This window comes from Citrus sinensis, chromosome 2 (assembly GCF_022201045.2).
Source record: "Citrus sinensis cultivar Valencia sweet orange chromosome 2, DVS_A1.0, whole genome shotgun sequence".
NCBI classification, from domain to species: domain Eukaryota; kingdom Viridiplantae; phylum Streptophyta; class Magnoliopsida; order Sapindales; family Rutaceae; genus Citrus; species Citrus sinensis.
The window spans coordinates 7,290,921-7,310,882 of NC_068557.1; the positions used below are offsets into that span (position 1 = coordinate 7,290,921).

General features: G+C 41.3%; 3 protein-coding genes across 6 annotated transcripts; 1 reads left to right on the forward strand and 2 right to left on the reverse strand.

The window, feature by feature from the left end:
* Positions 1 to 7,161: 7,161 nt before the first annotated feature.
* LOC127900265 (uncharacterized) lies at positions 7,162 to 8,471 on the reverse strand. Its single transcript, XM_052434869.1, has 2 exons — positions 7,902 to 8,471; positions 7,162 to 7,500 (listed from the first exon to the last, which is right to left on the reverse strand). The coding sequence occupies exons 1-2, from the start codon at positions 8,469 to 8,471 to the stop codon at positions 7,162 to 7,164; spliced, it is 909 nt and encodes a 302-aa protein (XP_052290829.1).
* A 151-nt stretch (positions 8,472 to 8,622) lies between these two features.
* LOC102616641 (protein trichome birefringence-like 42) lies at positions 8,623 to 12,928 on the forward strand. The gene is made up of 5 exons (XM_052434870.1): positions 8,623 to 8,783; positions 11,517 to 11,789; positions 11,869 to 12,043; positions 12,125 to 12,309; positions 12,406 to 12,928. The coding sequence occupies exons 1-5, from the start codon at positions 8,623 to 8,625 to the stop codon at positions 12,926 to 12,928; spliced, it is 1,317 nt and encodes a 438-aa protein (XP_052290830.1).
* Positions 12,929 to 13,601: 673 nt separating this feature from the next.
* Positions 13,602 to 18,218, reverse strand: LOC102611541 (uncharacterized). 4 transcript variants are annotated; one of them, XM_006468970.4, is made up of 6 exons: positions 18,063 to 18,218; positions 15,867 to 16,020; positions 14,803 to 15,541; positions 14,639 to 14,722; positions 14,298 to 14,470; positions 13,602 to 14,200 (listed from the first exon to the last, which is right to left on the reverse strand). In XM_006468970.4, the coding sequence occupies exons 2-6, from the start codon at positions 15,951 to 15,953 to the stop codon at positions 14,033 to 14,035; spliced, it is 1,251 nt and encodes a 416-aa protein (XP_006469033.2). In that variant the 5' UTR covers positions 15,954 to 16,020; positions 18,063 to 18,218; the 3' UTR covers positions 13,602 to 14,032. The 4 variants fall into 4 exon arrangements, with proteins under 4 accessions (XP_006469033.2, XP_024950940.2, XP_006469032.2 ...); XM_025095172.2 differs by having other exon boundaries at positions 15,867 to 16,006; positions 17,920 to 18,156; XM_006468969.4 differs by having other exon boundaries at positions 17,920 to 18,156.
* Between the last annotated feature and the right edge of the window lie 1,744 nt (positions 18,219 to 19,962).

A 19,962-nucleotide genomic window follows, 5' to 3' on the forward strand; every position in this document is an offset into this window, starting at 1 on the left:
AAGAAAAGCCATAAGATTAGTGGCTAGCGTTCTCAGAACCTTTATTTCTGACTTGAGCGTCGGAGGGTTTACGCCGGGGAAACAACCAGCGTACTCCGACCTGCTTCTGTGTACGCATGAACTTCTGGAGAAGAAGGCTTACGAGGAGAGATCCTGATCGTGGTGGAGTTGATCGAGCAGAGATCCTGGTCGTAGTAAAGAGGGCAACCAGATTCTCGCATCAACATTTTAGCGCCGTCTGTGGGGAACTGATAAAAAAGCTTCTGTTGATAGAGAGAGGAAAAACAAAGTAAGAGAAGAAACAATGGATGTAAGAGGAAGTAGTGCACAATGAGGTGATATGAGGCTTAACGAATCCGTGACGTTGAGGGAGATAGCCATTGAAGCACGGGAAAAAGCCATGCATGACCGAATGGAATGGATGGAAAAGCATATGGAGACCCTGACAACCATGAGGAAAGGGTGAGAGGTGGCGGAGTGGCACCAGGGCACGACGGTATGATGAGAAGTCAGACCACCAGGAGATTTGGTATTGAGAGAGGTAACTTATCTCTGCAGGGAGGAATTCATAGAGAAGAAGTGCAATTCCTAGGAAGAAAAATTTTTGATGAGGATGACGGGGTGGTGAATGTAGAGGAAACGGAGCTCAGGCAATATTTACATGATGTAGAGCAAGAGCGGGATCAAGTTGCAGCACGTGACCCTGGTCGTACAGTGCAGTTGGAGGAGAAAGTGCACAAACTAGCGCAGGTAATTGATGATATGCAAGGAAGGAGTAGAGCACCTGGTTAGAGGATAATGCTGGACAGAGAATCCCCGCTCTCGGCAGAGATTATGAGGGCAGTCATTTTAAGAGATTTTCTCCTCCCAGACCTCAGATATTCGGAGCGAACTGATCCGTTGGTGCACATAGAGCGCTTCAACGACATAACCGGGGTGCAAGGACTGTCTCAAGCCCAAAGATGCAAGGTGTTCCCACTATCTCTAGAGGGACGAGCATGTGAGTGGTACAGAAAACTTCCTTGGGGGAGTATTAAAACCTTCGAGCAGATGTGCCAAGAATTTACAGAAGCAGAGAGAGGAGGAAACCCTTCAGGAATTCATCAAAAGGTTCCACCGTGCTGTCCTCGACTTGGGAGCCTTCAACCATCCTTAGGCATTAAGGGGGTTGAAAGAAAGAGTTAAGATAAGGCGGCTGTGGTATAACTTGAGAAACCCAGCTATTCAGACATATTCAGCTGCTTACGAGAAGGCTAAGAGAGACATAGAAATCGAGGAGGAAAAGGCAGCACGGATTAAGACAAACCAGCTGGAAGGATTAAAGAAGAAAGAGAAGAGAGCCGTACTAGGAAATGGACCGATTAAGATGAGGGACCACCATGCCTCAGGTAGTGGTACAAGAGGTCGGGTAACTGCTTACCAGCCTCATCAGAGGCCACCACAGTATCAGCGCAGCAGGGCGCAACTTCCTCGCTCACCAGCTAGGAAGCCTTGGAGAAGGCATGACGCGGCATATGATCATTTTCACCCACACCCCCATGGTAGTAGAGGGAGCGGACCAGAAACGCTGCCACCGCCTCCAACTCAGAACGGAACAAATAGGGAAAGGGCAGTGCACATGATCGACCAGAACCAGGACTATGGGCGGTACACTTCCTTGAAGATGCCCCTAGACGGGGTATACGAGACCATAAAGGATCGGGGATTACTATACCTTCCTGCCCCAATAACCAAGCTGCCTGGCAGGAGGGATAGATGACGTTATTGCAAGTTTCACGGCACTCATGGCCATACCACAACCAAATGCAGAGATCTCAAAACCCAGGTAGAAGATTTTGTGAGAAATCGATACCTGGACGACTTCATAGATTAAACTTTCCTGATGATGGCCTCGACATGTGAAGGGAAGCAGAGTGACAGAAACTTAAGGCACGAGCAGCCTACAGTAAGGGTGATTGCTGGGGGCCCAACATTGGCTGGAGATTCCAACAGATCGAGGAAGAACTATGCTAGATATGCCATGACTAGTAAAAAAGTATTCTTTAACACCCCAACAGCCAAACGAGCAAGAGTCAGGCAAGTGCCAATCATGTGGACAGATGAGGATGAATAATGGATTTTATACCCACACGAGGATGCCTTAGTCATCAAGGCCACTGTTGCTAGCAAGAAGTTTGACCGGATACTGGTCGACATAGGGAGCTCAGTTGATGTATTGTTTAAGTCCACTCTGGAGGAGATAGGAATAGCAGACCTGAGATTGGAGCACACCAACACCTCCTTGAAGGGATTTGGAGGAGGAAAGCTGATCCCTCTGGATGTGGTCGAGCTGCCTATCACGATCGGAAGCTCCCCGACAGAAAGGACTATGATATTGGATTTTGTGGTGGTTGATGAAGAGAGTCCTTACCAGATGATCCTAGGTCGGCCGTTTCTGAGGATGAACAAAGTAGTACTGTCCAATTATTATCTTGCTCTCAAGTACCGGGTGAATGAGATAGTTAGAGTGGTACGAGGAGACCAGAGAATCGCACGCAGCTGTTACTCCTCGGCAGCAAGGGAAGCAATGCAGATAACATCCCTTGATACCCGAGTGGAAGCCAAGAATGGCAGACAGGAACCTGTAGAGGAGCTGGAGACAGTAAGCTTGGGACAAGAGGATCCGAGAAAAACGATCCGAATTGGGTCGAGACTTAGAGAAGAGCAGAAGCATGAGTTGATGCAATGCCTACAAGCTCATGTAGATGTGTTCGCTTGGACACATGAAGACATGCCAGGGATTGACCATGAGGTCGCATGTCATAAGCTGGCAATAAAGAAAGGTGCTCGGGCATTAAGGCAAAAAATGAGGTGCTTCAACCAGGAGAGGTATGAGGCTATAAATGACGAGGTAGAGAAGCTCTTGAAAGTAGGGTTCATTCGAGAAGTCAATTATCCTGAGTGGATATCGAATGTGGTGCTAGTAAAATAGACTAATGGCAAGTGGAGGATGTGTGTAGATTTCACGGATCTCAATAAGGTATGCCCGAAAGACAACTTTCCCTTACCAAAGATCGACCAGCTTGTAGACTCAATAGCTGGACATGGCCTGCTCAGCTTCATGGACGCGTTTTCGGGATATAACCAAATCTTCATGCACTAGCAGGATAAAGAGAGCACGACATTTATTACTAACCAGGGTTTGTTCTGTTACAGGGTAATGCCCTTCGGTCTCAAAAATACTGGGGCCACGTACCAGAGACTGGTGAATAGAATCTTTAAACCGTTGATTGGGAAAACAATGGAGGTGTACGTGGATGACATGATAACCAAGTCTAAAATCCCGGAGGAACATGTCGAGCACCTCGATGAGACATTCGGACTTTTGAGGAAGTACAAGATGAAGCTCAACCCGGAAAATTGTGCTTTTGAGGTCGAGTCAGGGAAATTCCTCGGATTCATAATGAGTCATAGGGGGATCGAGGCAAATCCCGAGAAGATCCAGGCAATCATGCAGATGAGGTCTCCTCGCAACCTGAAGGAGATGCAAAGCCTTACGGGGAGATTGGCGGTATTGAGCCGATTCATATCCAAGGCTACGGATAAGTGTTAGCCATTCTTTTAGGTGATAAGGAGAGGAAAGAAAACAGAATTGACCCCAGAATGCGAAGAAGCCTTCCAGAACTTGAAACGATACTTGCAGTAAGCACCTCTGCTGTCCATACCGAGGGATGGGGACAAGTTATTTCTGTATTTGGCGGTATCAGATCGTGCCACAAGTTCTGTTATGGTGAGAGAGGAAGAAGGGATTCAGTACCTGATATACTACACCAGTAAAGCCTTACTCGATGCCGAGACTAGATACCCACCATTGAAGAAATGAGCACTCGCCCTTGTTGTTGCTGCTCGGAAGCTAAAGTCGTACTTTCAAGCATCCCCCGTCTCGGTAATAACGAATCAGCCGTTGCGTCAAACCCTGCACACGCCGGATGCTTCTGGTCGGCTCGTGAAGTGGGCTATAGAGATGAGCGAGTTCGACATTGATTACAAATCCCGAGCAGCAATAAAGGCTCAAGCAATGGCCGATTTCGTAGCAGAATTCGCAGAGTCCGAAGTATGTTTGGACCAGCTGGATATGGCTACAGACAGCAGCGAAGCTCGAGTGTGGCAGTTGCCTGTAGATGGGTCATCAGGGGAGCAGGGATCAGGAGCAGAGATTGTCTTGGAATGCCCAGAGAGGGAGGAGATCTCTTATGCTGTGAAGTTAGAGTTCACAGCCACAAATAATCAGACAGAATACGAAGCCCTGATAGCAGGTTTGGAATTGGCTAAGGCAGTGAAAGCAGATAGGGTGAAGATCAGAATTGATTTCCAGCTGGTTGTAAATTATGTCAGTGAAAGATTTCAACCGAGAGAGGAGAAGATGAAGCAGTACCTAAAGAAAGTCAGGTAGATGATGGGGAAGTTCGAAGTGGTTGAGGTGATACAAATCTCCAGGGAGCAGAATAGACGAGCAGATATTCTGGTCAGGATAACAGCGGTAGCAGACCCAAAAATGCCAAAGTTGATCCCTCTGTAGGTGAAGTCCAGCCCAAGTATCGAGCAGAATCTGGAAGTGCTATAGATAGAACAAAAATGTTCGTGGATGGATCTAATAATTTCATACCTAAGAGATTGGGTATTACCACCAGATAAGCTGCGAGCTTGAAAGATTAGAGCCCAGGCCTCGAGATACACGATGATTGTTGGGGTGCTATATCGGCGAGGGTATACGCTACCATTCCTTCGGTGTTTGAATGAAGACGACGCGGACTACGTACTGAGAGAAGTACATGAAGGAATTTGCAGAAACCATTCTGATGGGAGGTCCCTAACCCACAAGGTTCTAAGGCAGGGATATTTCTGGCCGACAATGCACCGGGATGCGCAGGAGAAGACCTGGAGCTGCGTGAGCTGCCAGAGTTTTACAAGTTTCTCTAACCAACCACCAGAGAAGCTCACCTCTATGGTCTCCCCTTGACCATTTGCTCAATGGGGAATTGATCTGATCGGGCCGTTGCCAAAGGGACGAAGAGCAGCAACACATGCAATAGTAGCGATAGATTACTTCACGAAGTGGATTGAGGTAGAAGTAGGATCACAGAGAAGAAGACAACAGATTTCGTATGGAGAAACCTGGTCTGTCGGTACGGGATCCCTTATGCATTGATAACGGATAATGGCAGGCAGTTCGATAATCAAAGCTTCAGGGATTTCTGCTAGAACCTCGGGATAGAGTTAAAGTATTGCTCATCTGCTCACCCTCAGTCTAACAGACAAGTAGAAGCAGCCAACAAGACGATCAAGAGGCTTTTGAAAATCAGGCTTGGAGTAAAAAAATGTGCTTGGGTTGATGAGTTATCAGGTGTATTATGGACATACATGACAACCCACAAAACAGCAACTAGGGAAACTCCGTTCGCCTTGGCCTTCGGACACGAAATGGTCGTACCAGCCGAGATAAGAACTACCACGCACTGGATAGTTGAAAAATTTGTTAAGGCATGCAAAGGCTCACCAAGTCTCAAAGCCTGTCTTATGGCGAGACCAGAAGCCAAGCATACCAGGATCTGCTCAACCAAGCGAAGGCGAGCAGACTTCCAAGCATTGAAAAATTTTCTAAGGCATGCAAAGGCTCACGAAGTCTCAAAGCTTGTCTTATGGCGAAATCAGAAGCCAAGCGTGTCAGGATCTGCTCGACCAAGCGAAGGCGAGTAGACTCCCAAGCATTGAAAAATTTTCGAAGGCATGCAAAGGCTCACCAAGTCTCAAAGCCTGTCTTATGGCGAGACCAGAAGCCAAGCGTGCTAGAATTTGCTCGACCAAGCGAAGGCGAGCAGACTCCCAAGTATTGAAAAATTTTCTAAGGCATGTAAAGGCTCATCAAATCTCAAAACCTGTCTTATGGCGAGATCAGAAGCCAAGCGTGCCAGGATCTGCTCGACCAAGCGAAGACCAGCAGACTCCCAAGCATTGAAAATTTTCTAAGGCATGCAAAGGCTCACCAAGTCTCAAAACTTGTCTTATGGCGAGGCCAGAAGTCAAGCGTGCCAGGATCTGCACGACCAAGCGAAGGCGAGCAGACTCCTAAGCATTGAAAAATTTTCTAAGGCATGAAAATGCTCACCAAGTCTCAAAGCTTGTTTTATGGTGAGACCAGAAGCTAAGAGTGCCAGGATCTGCTCGACCAAGCAAAGCCGAGCAGACTCCCAGGCATTAAAATGTTGCTAAGGCACGCAAAGGTTAAGTCTCGAAGCCTATTCTGTGACGAGACCAGAAGCTAAATAAATAAATAAACCAAAACTCTAATACTAAAAGGCAAACAAGAACAATTTTATTAAGCTTCTAATAGTCTGCAAAGTTGTTATATACAATGTTCAAAAAGTAATTACAACACAAGACAAGCTTAAGAAGACGGCGGGTCAGTAAGCCGAGCAGCCTCAGTTGGCTGTTCCACCTCAGGTGTAGGGGGGTATCACCAATTGCATTCGGGGGGGTACTCGCCTTACCAACATCAGTAGAGACTGTACGAGGAGGAGAGTTTTCCTCAACCACAATTGGTTCCACCTCTTCGACATCCTCTTTTGCTGCCTCCTCGTCCATGTGTTGAGCAACATCAGCTGTAAGGTCATCCATCTTCAGATCAGGGTGCTGCTTCCCAAGGACGGCCATGATGCAACGATAGGAATGTCGAAGTCCCTGGTCGTATTGGTTGTCAGCTTCCTTCTCAAAGTTCTCGACCTGAACCCGGTGGGAACCACGGAGAGATGTGAGCTAAGCCTCGTACATAGCCTTCTGCCTTTGAAGATCTTTCTTGACCTTAGTCAGCTCTTCCTTGAGAGTAATGGTCTTTGCTTGAGCAAGAGATTATCGTTCTATCAGCTTCAGATTCTCGAGATTCAAGTCCCCTTCTTTCTTCTCGGCAGCGTCGGCTCTAGTCATCGCCGATTGAATGTCCTCCTTCATCTTTAGGTCGTAACGGCCAACCTTGGCCTTGTAGTAAGTGGCCATGCAGCTGAGGTGGAAGGTGTTATACTGCATGGCCCCCACCAGTTCACCTAGGGTGCAGCCGTCAAAGTCCTCTAAGTCCTTCTTGCTCACGAGTTTAGAAAGCTCGTTCATATAGGGGACCAAATGTTCTCCTCAATTGTCAGATAAACGAGATCTTGGCCCAACGGGAGGAGAAGATGAAGCAGGATCAATGGCTACTCCGCTAGTTTCTCCGACTTTGGTAGGAGGAGGTGGTGGAGTCTTCAGGGGAGGAACCTGCTGCACAACGTTCGCCCGCTTTGCAGTGGGAGCGTCCTTATTCTGGTCTCGCTTGGCAGCTTGAGGTCGAGGACGTTTCCGAGTCAGAGCTCCAATCACAGCATCCTCTATCTTATAGCCGGTGGACACCAAACCAGATTCGACCAGGTTATAAGTAGTTAGCAGCTCTCGGTTCGAGCAGGAATTAACCAGTACAGCCTCGACTCGCTTGAGCTAGTCGGGTTTAAGCGGGAAGTGAACACCCCAAGACCTGCAATACGAACAGACATCTGGTTAGAGTCAAACCAGTAAAGTGAGAACAACTATGGAGACAAGACATCTAAAGCGAGCAGGCAACCTGGGACCACGAAACGGGGTGGGACGCGATAATCCTTCCCGTCAATCTGTGCAATTTGACTCCAGGGACCCCCAGCAAAAAATAATTTTTTCTTCCAAGTCCCACCACCACCAGTTGGAAGATCAGTTATGAGCTTCCTACTCTTGGTACTAGATTGGAAGTAGTACCAGCCGGCATCTTTGGGGCTGCTCTTTAGCTGGTACAGGTGCTTCACCTCATCAACTGTGGGCTCGCTTTGGCAACATCTATCCCACAATATGAACAGACCAGAGAGTACTCTCCACCCGTTGAGGTTTAGCTGACTAGGAGCTAAATTCAACCCGTTAAGTATTCGGGCAAAATAGGGTTGCAGGGGACACCTCAGCCCATACTTAAAACTCTCCAGAAAAATGGTGACATATCCCCTAGGAGGCCGGCTAGGAGTATCTTTTTTTCCTCGGACCTTAAGAAGTATTTCATCAGGAATATCATACCTAACCTGGAGGTCATGGAGCTCGTCAAATGTGGTCATACACGTGATGAAATCAATGGCGTAATCCTGTGATAAGGCTCTACCTCCTACTGTACTCTGCCCTTCTGGTCGCGATGTTTTTGGTGAGGGCATCTCACCATAATCACCTCCTTGGTCCTCACTCAGGGTGTCTTCCGAGCCAGATGATCTATCGTCACCGCTATTTCGGCTCGAGGAGGTTGTTTGGGGGGACATTCTCCTAGCACTAGTCCTAACACTAGATCTAATAGGTTCTAAAGGGATCTCGGAGTCAAAGGCAGCATCGGCGAGCAGACTAGGTAGGAAGTCTAACTCGTTGTCATCAACCTCAATGATTTTCTCTTTACCTTTCGACATTCCCTAAGCTATAACCCGAGCACCACCACCAACTATTACCCAAGCAAAACAGAGAGAAAAGAGATATCAACAACTATCCAAGACTGAGGAAATAGAAGTAATACCTGAAGTAGTGGCTCAGTCGGAGAGAGTGGCTCAGTCGGAGGGAGACATGGATGGAAGCCTTTATGTCGAAACTCGTTCGCAGGAGAAACAGAAATGGAGTAAACGACGAGTTTCTCGTTTGGGGGTTTTGAGTTTTCCTAATGAGGAACAACCCCATGAGCTGCCAGCATTTAACGGCACCAAATCCCAAGGGTTTCGTAACCCTCGGTTTGAAATTCAAATGGAGGCATAGATTTTTGCCACATCACCTCATCCGTAATTAAATGCGACACGACTCTTGGCAGCCTTTTCCTACCCTACGCAAGCCAGAACCGTTGAGTTTCTACTGTCAGCTCACTATGTTACCCAACACCAGAAACTGGGGGACCGGTGTTTGGGGGATATACTTCGACCAGACCAGCCGTGACGAGCAGATACCTGGTAACAGAGTGTGCTTCGGCGAAGACCAGCAGTGATGAGCAGACATCTAGTAGCAGGGTCTCGCGAGCAAGTATATACTGTAAGAATCTGGTAGCATGGGAGCAGAAGCAGGAATATTCTGTTCGTCCATGAATGCACCATCCGCGAGGCCGATCTTCTGTTAAAAGCATAAAGCCATTCCAGCTAAGGCTTGAGTCGAGGAGACTCGGTCAACGATAGTTGGTGAGACGTGCTCTCCAACCCGATAATCAAGGCACGAAGGCCATACAATCACCCACGATTACAGAAGTGGAACATCCACTTTCGAGAGGTGAGAGGATAACAGGCGCGAATGGAGGGAAGGTCTGAATTCAGGAGAGGCCTATAAAAAGGTAGCCAACGAAGGTAAAATGGTTAGAATTTTTGACATTATAACAGAGATAAAGAAAGCTCTAAAGAACTGAGACTAAAGAAAAGCCATAAGATTGGTGGCTAGCGTTCCCAGAACCTTCATTTCTGACTTGAGCGTCGGAGGGTTTACGCTGGGGAAACAACCGGCGTACTCTGACCTGCTTTTGTGTACGCAGGAACTTCTGGAGAAGAAGCCTTACGAGGAGAGATCATGATCGTGGTGGAATTGATCGAGCAGAGATCCTGGTCGTAGTAAAGAGGGCAACCAGAATCTCGCATCAACAAGTACATCAAGCTTTCATAGGATCAAATCGATTCAGACACAAAAGTACCTTCATCCAGGCATTCCATTTGATGACTCTATTATCATCTTAAGTCATCCTCCCTGCATTAATTGGTGAAATGAGCTATAAGCAGCCAGCCCTACCCCCTCACGTCAATCCCACGAGCCTCTTATCCATTCCCATTCTTATTCGATCACGGCGGGGGGGGGCAAGTCAAAATAGAAAAACTCACAACTCCTATTGGGTTTAGGGATAATCAGGCTCGAACTGATGACGAACTTTATTTTCTTCTGGCAACAATGTGATACAGTAAGCAAGTTCATGGGGTGATCAGGCAAAGGACGATACAATATGAAGCATTGCATCTCAACCGCAAAGCACAACCACAAACCATAGACAGAAGATCATCATTCAAAAATTTCTTCCCCAGCAACCTCTCACTTCAGAGGAAGAAAGTAGATCTAACGGTGGTAAAATTACTTATTGAAATTGAAGCAGGAGTTAACTGATGAATTCTCAGCGGAATAGCTCTACAAAATTTCGTAAACTGAGCTCTTCCATTATAGTTTAAAGCGCTTAATAATGGAGGATCCTTGATTAATATGCTTGACAAAACGTTTATGCTATTGGATATGTTAAGCCGTACATTATTCTGCCTCTGAGTAACTTCTAGTTTGTTAACATAATATCTTATAGAAAACATCAATGAGATCAAAATAATAGCTAATGATGTCAACATTATCTGTTTTCTACCAAAAATAATAGCATTATGATAAGCCAAAAAAAGAAAAAATGTCAAATAAATGATTGAAAACTATAGGTCAAGTAAATCAAATGCTTGCAGACCCATCAGCCCAAAATGTGCAGTAACTTGTAACCCCACGAAGTTTTAGTTTGGTCTTATCTTCCTGTCTTTTAATGCATTAATATCGGCCTGCTGTGATTAGAGTTTAAGCAATTGCAGTAAAATGAAAAAAGATTGAAGCCGCCGAGTGTTGAGAGTTTATTTGTTATATCTAATCACACACCAACTATGATAAAACTAAAGTAATATGGTCGCCTAAACCATTTTTGTACCTGCTATTGGCTCAATAATTACCAGTACCTTAAATTCAGGGTTGCACATAATTTAAATCCGACATTGATTTATAATTTGGAATCAATATGATTTGCGTTTATATTGGTCTTTAATCCAGAACCAATATAAAAAACATCCATTTTTTGAATTAATGATTTTTACTGGACATACAGTGCCATGTGACGATGTAAGTAGCTAAATTTTTCTAGCACATACAATATAACAATTAAGTTACTCAAAAAAAAAAAAAAATGAAACCCAATTATCTTCTCCTTTTTCAAAAATTAAAATAAAATTTTGAATCATTTTTCTACATATAGGCATGAGTTATAACATTAATGCATAGTTCGAAAATTTTCCAAAGCACTTGTGATATTGGGAACGAAAGAGTGATTAATTTTTATCAGGAGCCTGATATGCTGTCAAGTAACTAAAAGTAAAGTTATAGGAGTCAAATTTTAAAAACATCCAATGACAACTGCTCCTCAACTAATTTTACAAGTGCCAGTCTCACACTTACTTTTATTCCAACCACTTTGTAATGCAAATCCAACCCTTGGCCTAACATTTTATATCAACTTACTAACTCTGTAAACTTAAATGACTTGTAATTCTTAATCTCATTTTGAACCAACTTCACATGTATTGAACCTTCGTCTATTTGATGGAAACCAGCTTCACCATCAATGGAATATGGAAAATCTGCATATCAGTAAGCTTTTTTCTAGGCTGCATTATCTTTGTTCTTTCTCTCAACTCTGGCCGCAGCAACATAAGCCTTTTCACTGTTCGAAGCGTAGCTATATCCGTAACACCCTCCACTGGGTTCGCCACTTTGATCAAGAGTGATAACCCAGTTGAGGAAGAAAAATTATGCAACATTTTCAATGGAAAATGGGTTTATAATGGAGAGGCCAGTCCATTATATAATGAAGCACAATGTCCTTTTCTTAGTGATCAAGTAAGCTGCCAAAGGAATGGCAGACCGGATGTTGAGTATGAGAAGTGGACTTGGAAAGCTGAAGGGTGTGAGATTCCAAGGTAAGCTGAAATGCTTCTTTAACTCTATATGCATGAATAAATCAGTCTTGTTATCTGTTGACAAGTTTCTGGTTTGAAGGTTCAATGCAACAGACATGTTGGAGAGGCTTAAGAACAAGAGAGTGATTATTGTAGGAGACTCACTCAACAGAAACCAATGGGAGTCTCTTGCTTGTCTCCTTTATACTGCCATACCTCCTTCTCGAGTCCATGTCGACGTTCAAAATGGCGTCTATAAGGTTTTGAGAGCACTGGTAAGAAAAGTTTCATCATCTTGTACTTCTTTGCTCATTTTGTGTTAGATGAATACAAGAATGCAGATTTGCCTACTACAGGACTATGACTGCTCTGTTGAATTCTATTGGAGTCCATTTCTTGTTCAACTAGATGCAAGCAATGCACTTGGCTCTAGGATTCTGAGGCTTGATGAACTCTCTGCCTCTGCCCAGAAGTGGAAAGGTGCCGATGTTATGGTATTCAACACTGGTCACTGGTGGGTGCATCGAGGGAAAATCAAAGCGTAAGTCTAAAGTAAATTATAATGATAGATTCATAAACTTATGATTTTGGAACGAGGAGGCCAAAAAGTTATGTACGATGATGAGAATTTTTGCAGGTGGGAATTATTTGAACATGATGGTAAACTAATGGAGAACTTGAATGTAGACGAAGCATTTGAGATTGCCATGGAAACTTGGGCGCACTGGATAGACGAAAATGTTGACGCAACCAAAACAATTGTCTTTTTCAGAAGCATATCCCCTGAACACAAAGGGGAGCAATGGTGCTACAACACAACTGAGCCCATAACGGATGAGTCTTATGTAGCTAAATTTCCAAAGTCAATGGTAGAAATTGTTAAGAGAACAATTCGAGGCATGAGTACTCCGGTGAAGTACCTAAACATCACAAAGCTCTCTCAGTATCGAGTTGATGCACATCCAACGATTTATACAAAAAAGCGAGAGTTCTTGATAGCGAAGCAACAAATGCAACTGGAGACTTACGCTGATTGCAGTCATTGGTGCTTGCCTGGACTGCCTGATACTTGGAACACGCTAGTGTACGCATCCATGGTTTTATCCAACTCCAGAGACATTTCTAATTCTTCCCATTTGTTGTTTGATGTTTCCTTTTAACTGATTGTACCTTCCTGTTCCGGGAGAAAAGAATCCAAAACTAGGACTTGAAATCAAATCAAGAATTAGTTCTTTTCGTTATTTTTGCAGTCTTTTGCTTTTTTAAAATAATTTATGTTTGGCTTGATGTAAGGAAACCACCCATCTCTAATGGCAACATATGGCCAGCATTCCAGATAGGTACATCAAGCAGTCATAGGATCAAATTGATTTCTGATACCAAATATACACAGAATCATCTAGGAATTCCATTTGATGACTGTTTTTACTGAAATTATCACTCCCTGCATTAATTGGAGAAAGCAATGAGCTGTAAGTGACAACCCACGCGAAGCAGTAGCTTGAAGAAGTTTATTTCCACAACGACCCAGGTTCCCAATTTCATGGTACCTTTTAGCTTTCTGACACACGCCCTGTTTGTCCAACAGGGGAATTGGGGAAAGCAGTTTCTTCACATGTATAAACTACAGGGCATTGGCAAAAGCCAATATGAGGACAAGCACTATTGACGTGCCCATAACATAAATGCATGGGAACATCGAAGACAATAAGAAAGCTTATTGGGACAAACTTAATTTTCTTCTATCAACAATGTGATAAAATAAGCAAGTTCATGCAGTGATCAGGCAAAAGACAATACAAAACAACCATTCTATATCAAACACGCAGCACAAGCACGAAAGATATTCAGAAGCTCATCATTCACAAATGTCTTTTCTCAAGAATTAACACTTGCATTGTTCTCACATTGAAAAATGGAAAACAAAGTAAACTTTCAACGACCCAGAAGCAGCATTGCAGAGCAAGAAAGTAGATCGAATGGTGGTAAAATTACTTAATGAACTTAAAGGAAGTGTCAACTGATAAATTCCGAATGGCATATTAGTAAGAACGTGTCAACCCTGATGGGGACTATAGCTATTAAATTATTTATATTTTTGAATTTTGTTTGTTTTTATCCACTTCGCTCAATATTCTACAGGGGTGGATGTTTCGTTGCTATTTTTAATATCCCGTTCTGCGTCTTGATTACCTTCGTCAGCAAGGATTGGCCGCAAAAGTGACTTTGAAGAAATTATTTACACATAGTTGGCATTCTCACGTCTAAAGAAGCTCCCATTCCAACTCACAGTAACCATGAGATGGTTTTCCCTTCGTTTCAGCATTTTGTTGCTTGGATTTTTCATCCTCATTATACCATACAGCAAGCTGTTTATATTCATGCTTTCTTGTAGATCTCATTCTTGATGAAATAGCATCTTGAATCTTTTTCTGAACAAGCAAGTTCAATCAAGAGAAATTAAAAGAGGGAGAGACAGACAGAGACAATGAGAATAAGAGAGAAAGAGAGACAGAGAAGAGAAAGTACCTTGTAAGGCCTGTGTTTGCCTTCCCTGCAAGGAACAAAACAAAGTTCATCTCCGTTCACCAGAACACAAGTTTCCTCAACTTGGATATTATCAACTCGTTGAACAGTTTCATATCCCTGTTCAACATCAATATTACTCTCAGTTGCATCCACAGTCGAGTAATCTGATCGTCCTGCAAAATTTCACTCAGTCCAGTTACTACATAAAATGAACAATACCAACATAACACAAAATCAACAATATAAAACACAAAGGAGCAGATTTAAAGGGAGAGATCTATGATTGGTTGAAAGACAAAAGATTCATATATATAATGCATCTAAATGAGACTTATTGATACCAGGATCAGGAAATTCACTTGGCTGTACATCTTCATTCACAAAGGACCCAACCAGAGAAACAACCCCATCGTTTGTACAAATGCCTGCAGAGCCACATTAGAAATCAACAAAGGCCAGTGGCAATATGAGGAAAACAATATATCAGGGTATAGAGCATAGTCACCATTAAGTTCTGCTGAAAGGCTGCTACAAGAGGAATGAGCACTTTCACTCTCATCACAATTTTTAGCTGCTGGGCTACTAGTTAAAGCACCTGATGCACCCTTGCTTGCCTTTTCTAACTCATCATAAATTTCTTCAAAGGACTTGCAGCTAGCCACTTCAGTTGTAACAGGGGTTGGATCTACAACTACCTGGTCATCAGATACTTCTTGAATTTTATCCAACAGTTCACAGGATGATGATGCTCTGCGCAGACCTCTTTCCATATGAGGGCCAGCCCCAGACATTTCACTTGGTGGCAAATTATCCTCTTTAGAGATTTTTTGCATGCAAATACTTGATTGATTATGTCCACTCCTTATGTCATATTCTTTTGAGTACGCATCAGAGAATACTCCTTTGAGAGTATCCCCCAAGGATGGTTGGAATGAGGTATCTTCAATGTGAAACCTGCAGAAAGACTGTCCACCGCCTGCACCTTTATCCAAATCAGTAGTAGCTAGTGAACTCTCACTCAATTGCTCATTGTTGACCTTCATAGCCTCTTCCTTGATACCTATTTTTGGCTTTTTATAGATCCCAACATCAGCATTTTGTTCCAAAGGCAAGTTGGAGGCTACTGCCCCTTTCACAAGATCCACAGAAGGTGGAGGAAGCAAATCTTCAATCACATCCGAATAGAATTTTTTCACAGTTGAACCAACTGTCTGCACCTGATTCTCGACATACTTAACAGTATCCTGTAAAAGAATAAAATAATTAAATCATAAATTAATGGAGTGCTACCAACTTCAGTGAGGTTGAATGATCAGGAAAGAAATGAATTGTACTAGGCTTCATAGTTCTAACCACTAAAACTCAGAAAAACCTACCAAATTCAAACTTGAATTGGGCCAGTACCCCCCCAAAAAAAATAAATAAATATATAGAAGGAACAGACACTGGAATTGATTCTGAATCCTCAGGGATTCAGCTGCCACCAATTAAGGAAGTTCAAGAAATTGTCCCCTTAGGAGCTCAACTAAGTTGGGGGTGGTTTAAGATGGAACAACCAGAAGAGCATACCTGGTACATAATTTCTTCCACCTCCAAGCACATAGCTTCAAACTTCTGGTATACATGCCCAACCCAGGTTATACCCTTCAGATCCATGATGACCTCGAATTAACCTCAGTGGAATAAACTGTTTGATTTCCAAATTTTTTCTGGATAAAGAAACCTGCAAACCGTTCAGTTCTTATTCAAAGATAGCACTCTCATTTGCACCAAATTATATTAAAATTCAGCAGCGACCAGGTGTATTTCCATTTAATCACTTAACACTACGAAAACATCAAAAATCTCTTTCAAAAGGCAACTACATAATGTCGACAAAGCCAGAGAACTTATCTAGATTTCAGAAGACAATAATAATATCAAAACTACTAGATAATGCTTCAGATTTTATGTCAAACTTTAGCAGATAGGTAAAGCCAGGAACTCAAATTAGGAAATCCCTGAAAATGTATCTACATATTAGTGCAATGCTAAAATTGTCTAATTTAAAGAAGAAAAGAAATAAAAATCCTCAGGACCATTAAAGGAATATTCAAAAGCAGTGTATTAACAAATTAACAACTCTTCATGATATGTATGCATTCTGATGAAAACTTTAAATCATATATCATTGAGATAGTTCGAGAGTATCTAAATGATCTTCTTTTAATTTGTGAAACAATAAGCATGCAGAAATTTCTCTGGCTTAGTATTTATCGTTCTACTCCAGCCTTATCATTTCCAGACAACGATAGCATAAAATTAAACATTCATGGTCATCACAGACTGCATCTATAAAGTGTTATAATGCAAGTATCAGACACGCTTTCAGGGCAACCAGCTGAGTAAAGCATAGATAACAAAAAAATATGTTACTCCAATGTACGCATGCATATATTGACTGCTAAACAAGAATAAGAAAAGTACATATATTCAATCCATTTGTCATGTCTCCTCTAAAAAGTTGAATCTAATCTCCCATACCTTTTAATATACACTGAGAGACGACACTTACAATGCTTTCTACGTCTTGACGTGACACTCAAAAACTGTCTCAAGCATTGTTATATCAAAAATTACAATTTCAGCAGAACCTACCCGAAAGTTTCAATTAAACATGGTCTAGAAAAGCACCAATAACCCAAATGAGTACTTTTTTAACAAAATAAAATTACATACACATATTTGTACTCTTTTGGCAACAACTGCATTGTCTGTCACCAGGAAAACAAACAAGTGGGTATAGACCTAGTGAAGTACACACTGCAGAAGGATGCCTCATTGAAACCTAAATCTGGTTGATCATTGCCAAGCCCAAAGAACTGAGCAAGGCTAGTTCTGCTAACAAAACACCAGAATCCATACACCTTCCACTAGGCCATTAACAAAGTTATAACCTCCATTTTCTTAAACTGATTCTGGGTTTCATTAAGACAAAAAATAGACTTCAACCGTTTTCCTTGTCTGTCAAAAGGAAAACAAACAAGTGGGTATAGACCTAGTAAAGTACACACTGCAGAAGGATGCCTCATTGAAACCTAAATTTGGTTGATCAGTGCCAAGCCCAAAGAACTGAGCAAGGCTAGTTCTGCTAACAAAACACCAGAATCCAGACACCTTCCACTAGGCCATTAACAAAGTTATAACCTCCATTTTCTTAAACTGATTCTGGGTTTCATTAAGACAAAAAATAGACTTCAACCGTTATCTCTTGTTTTTATTATTATTATTTTGTTTTGCTACTATGTTGGAAAATAAAAATATAAATATCACAGCGGAACAAATTTCCCAGACACAGCTTCCACAAACAAAATTCACCAAACCCACCACCCATCAAAATAAATAAATTAATAAAAAATAATACCAAAATTAAATTAAAAAATTCTGAAAAATATAAATTTTCATGTGATTTTCAGCTGACATAGCATATGACAATCAGGAACAAACAGAAACAAAGCAAAAACAACTTCATCACCCACCAAAAAGATATATTGCCATAAATAGCACGCTAATCAAAATATAATTAACGAATTAAAAGACATAATTACACACCCAAAAATTAAAAAAAAAAAAAGGAACTTACTTGACAATTACTAGTGTAAATAATAACAAGAAAAAAAAAAGAGAGCCTCCAGGAGGAATATTTAAAGCAATCGAATTGGAAGCTGAAACAATTTACGTGTAACAAGAGATGACATAAACTGAGAAGCTAAAAGATATACGAACTTTGAGGCAAGTTATAATTATGGTTTTTGAGAAAAGCCCAATTCAGTCTTCAGCTTTTAAGACCAACAACTGAAATAAATATGAAGCCACACGCACGACGGTAAAAGCAAATAAAAAGAAAATTGAAAATTTACAATTATTCAGGCTATGTGGCGCCGTAGCGACTCGGTTGACTGACATGACATCCTCCTCTGGTCCTTGTCGTTTCGACACGTGTTCAGTTCACTTGTTGGCTCCACGCTGGGGTTCTTTTGTGGATGGTGGGTCCCGCGTTTCGTTTTCCTCGTTTTGGGTGGGTGTGGGTCCCTTAGTTACGGAATTTTATTCTTTATTTTTTGGGCCTTTGATTGGGCTTTAATATTGAGCTTTGAAACAGAATCGAATATGTGCCCAACATTTTGTTTCACTGTCACCATAAGACAAGAAATAATTTTTAATTGAATTGGAAACCTCCTTTGATTGCGGGTTTGGGGCCCTGAAACTGGTAGCAGTCCCCGAACCCGCACCCGTATCCGAATATTGCTATTTAGTAGGGATGACAATGGGGAGGGGAGGGGAGGGGAGGGGAGATTGGTCCCCTCCCCTTATTTCCGATATTTTGTGTATGTTCATGTCTCCTCTCTGTTCCCGTCAGAATTACTTGAAAGATTTCTTATATCCTTTTCGAATAATAATAATGGATTTTTTAGGGTTCCCGATCCCAGAATAACTAATATATTTTTTTATTTTAGATTTTGAGTTAATCATATTAAAATAAAAAAATTCAAATAAAAGTAAAGTTCATAATATATCTTACATTAATATCCATTACAAAAGTCACATACATTAAATTAGTAAGTATCGCAACATGCAAGGGATACAAACTTCTTTTACAAACTATCGTGAACAAATTAATAGTTTAATATAAAATTGTTACAAATAAAATCGTATTTAAATTCAAAATTAACTTTTTCAATAGTTTCGTGGGCACTTTATAAATGAGGACTATTCCCTTTATAACACAATAGTTAAATCGGAGCAAATTAAGAGCAAATATTAGATTAGATTAGATTTTAAAATTGTGATTCGCCGTGGGCAATTATAACATCTAAAAATAAAAAAAAAAGATTTAAATTTAAAATATTTAATGAATATTAAAATTAAAATAAAATTTTTGGGCTAATAGAATCCATCTGGTCTTTTTAATGTCTTAAATAAAAATTTACGACGTTAATTAGTTAATTAGGACTAAAAGTTTAATAATATAAATATTTTGATATTTGTTATTTTTACTAATATTTATAATTTATTTACTAGTAATTTTAAAAAATAAAAATTAAATTAAAAATAAAAATGGGGAAATTGGTAGGGGATGGAGATTCCACCTCATCCCCGTCCCCTCTCCGAATAAGAAATTGGATAAAAAAATTTCTCCGTTCCTTCCCCAAATAAGAAATTGGGTATGAAATTATCCACATACCCTCCCCGAATGGGGAAAATCCCTGAGAGTACCCGTTCCCGTGGGAATTTTTGCCATCCCTACTATTTAGGGGCAATTTAGAAATATTTTCTATTATTGTTTTTATGTTTAAAAATAAGGTAAGGGTTATTTGAACCCACTAGATTACTTATTAAATTTATTTTTTAATAAAGTTAATTATTATTAAAATATCTATAATATAAATTATAATTATAGACAAATGGTTAATTAAAATAATAATATTGTTGTTTTATTCCCATCTTCAAATTCCATATGAATTTATTCAGATTTATAATACTCATATTTCTTTGAATCTTTAGTCATTCATTGAATTTGCCATTCACATCTACAGTTTTGCATTCATCAAATTTGTTTAATATTTAGATTAGGTGCGCATATTTAAGAATTTATTCTATTACAAGGCCAAAAAGATGTAACAAT

Coding starts and splice junctions, on each gene's coding strand:
- LOC102616641 (XM_052434870.1), top strand. CDS start 8,623: ATGGATGGAAGCCTTTATGTCGAAACTCGTTCGCAGGAGAAACAGAAA. Junction 8,784..11,516: donor CAAGGGTTTCGTAACCCTCG/GTTTGAAATTCA, acceptor CTCTGGCCGCAG/CAACATAAGCCTTTTCACTG. Junction 12,310..12,405: donor CATCGAGGGAAAATCAAAGC/GTAAGTCTAAAG, acceptor GAATTTTTGCAG/GTGGGAATTATTTGAACATG.
- LOC127900265 (XM_052434869.1), bottom strand. CDS start 8,471: ATGTCGAAAGGTAAAGAGAAAATCATTGAGGTTGATGACAACGAGTTA. Junction 7,501..7,901: donor TAAACCTCAACGGGTGGAGA/GTACTCTCTGGT, acceptor AAACCCGACTAG/CTCAAGCGAGTCGAGGCTGT.
- LOC102611541 (XM_006468970.4), bottom strand. CDS start 15,953: ATGGATCTGAAGGGTATAACCTGGGTTGGGCATGTATACCAGAAGTTT. Junction 15,542..15,866: donor TGGAAGAAATTATGTACCAG/GTATGCTCTTCT, acceptor ATTCTTTTACAG/GATACTGTTAAGTATGTCGA. Junction 14,201..14,297: donor GCAAACACAGGCCTTACAAG/GTACTTTCTCTT, acceptor TTGCTTGTTCAG/AAAAAGATTCAAGATGCTAT.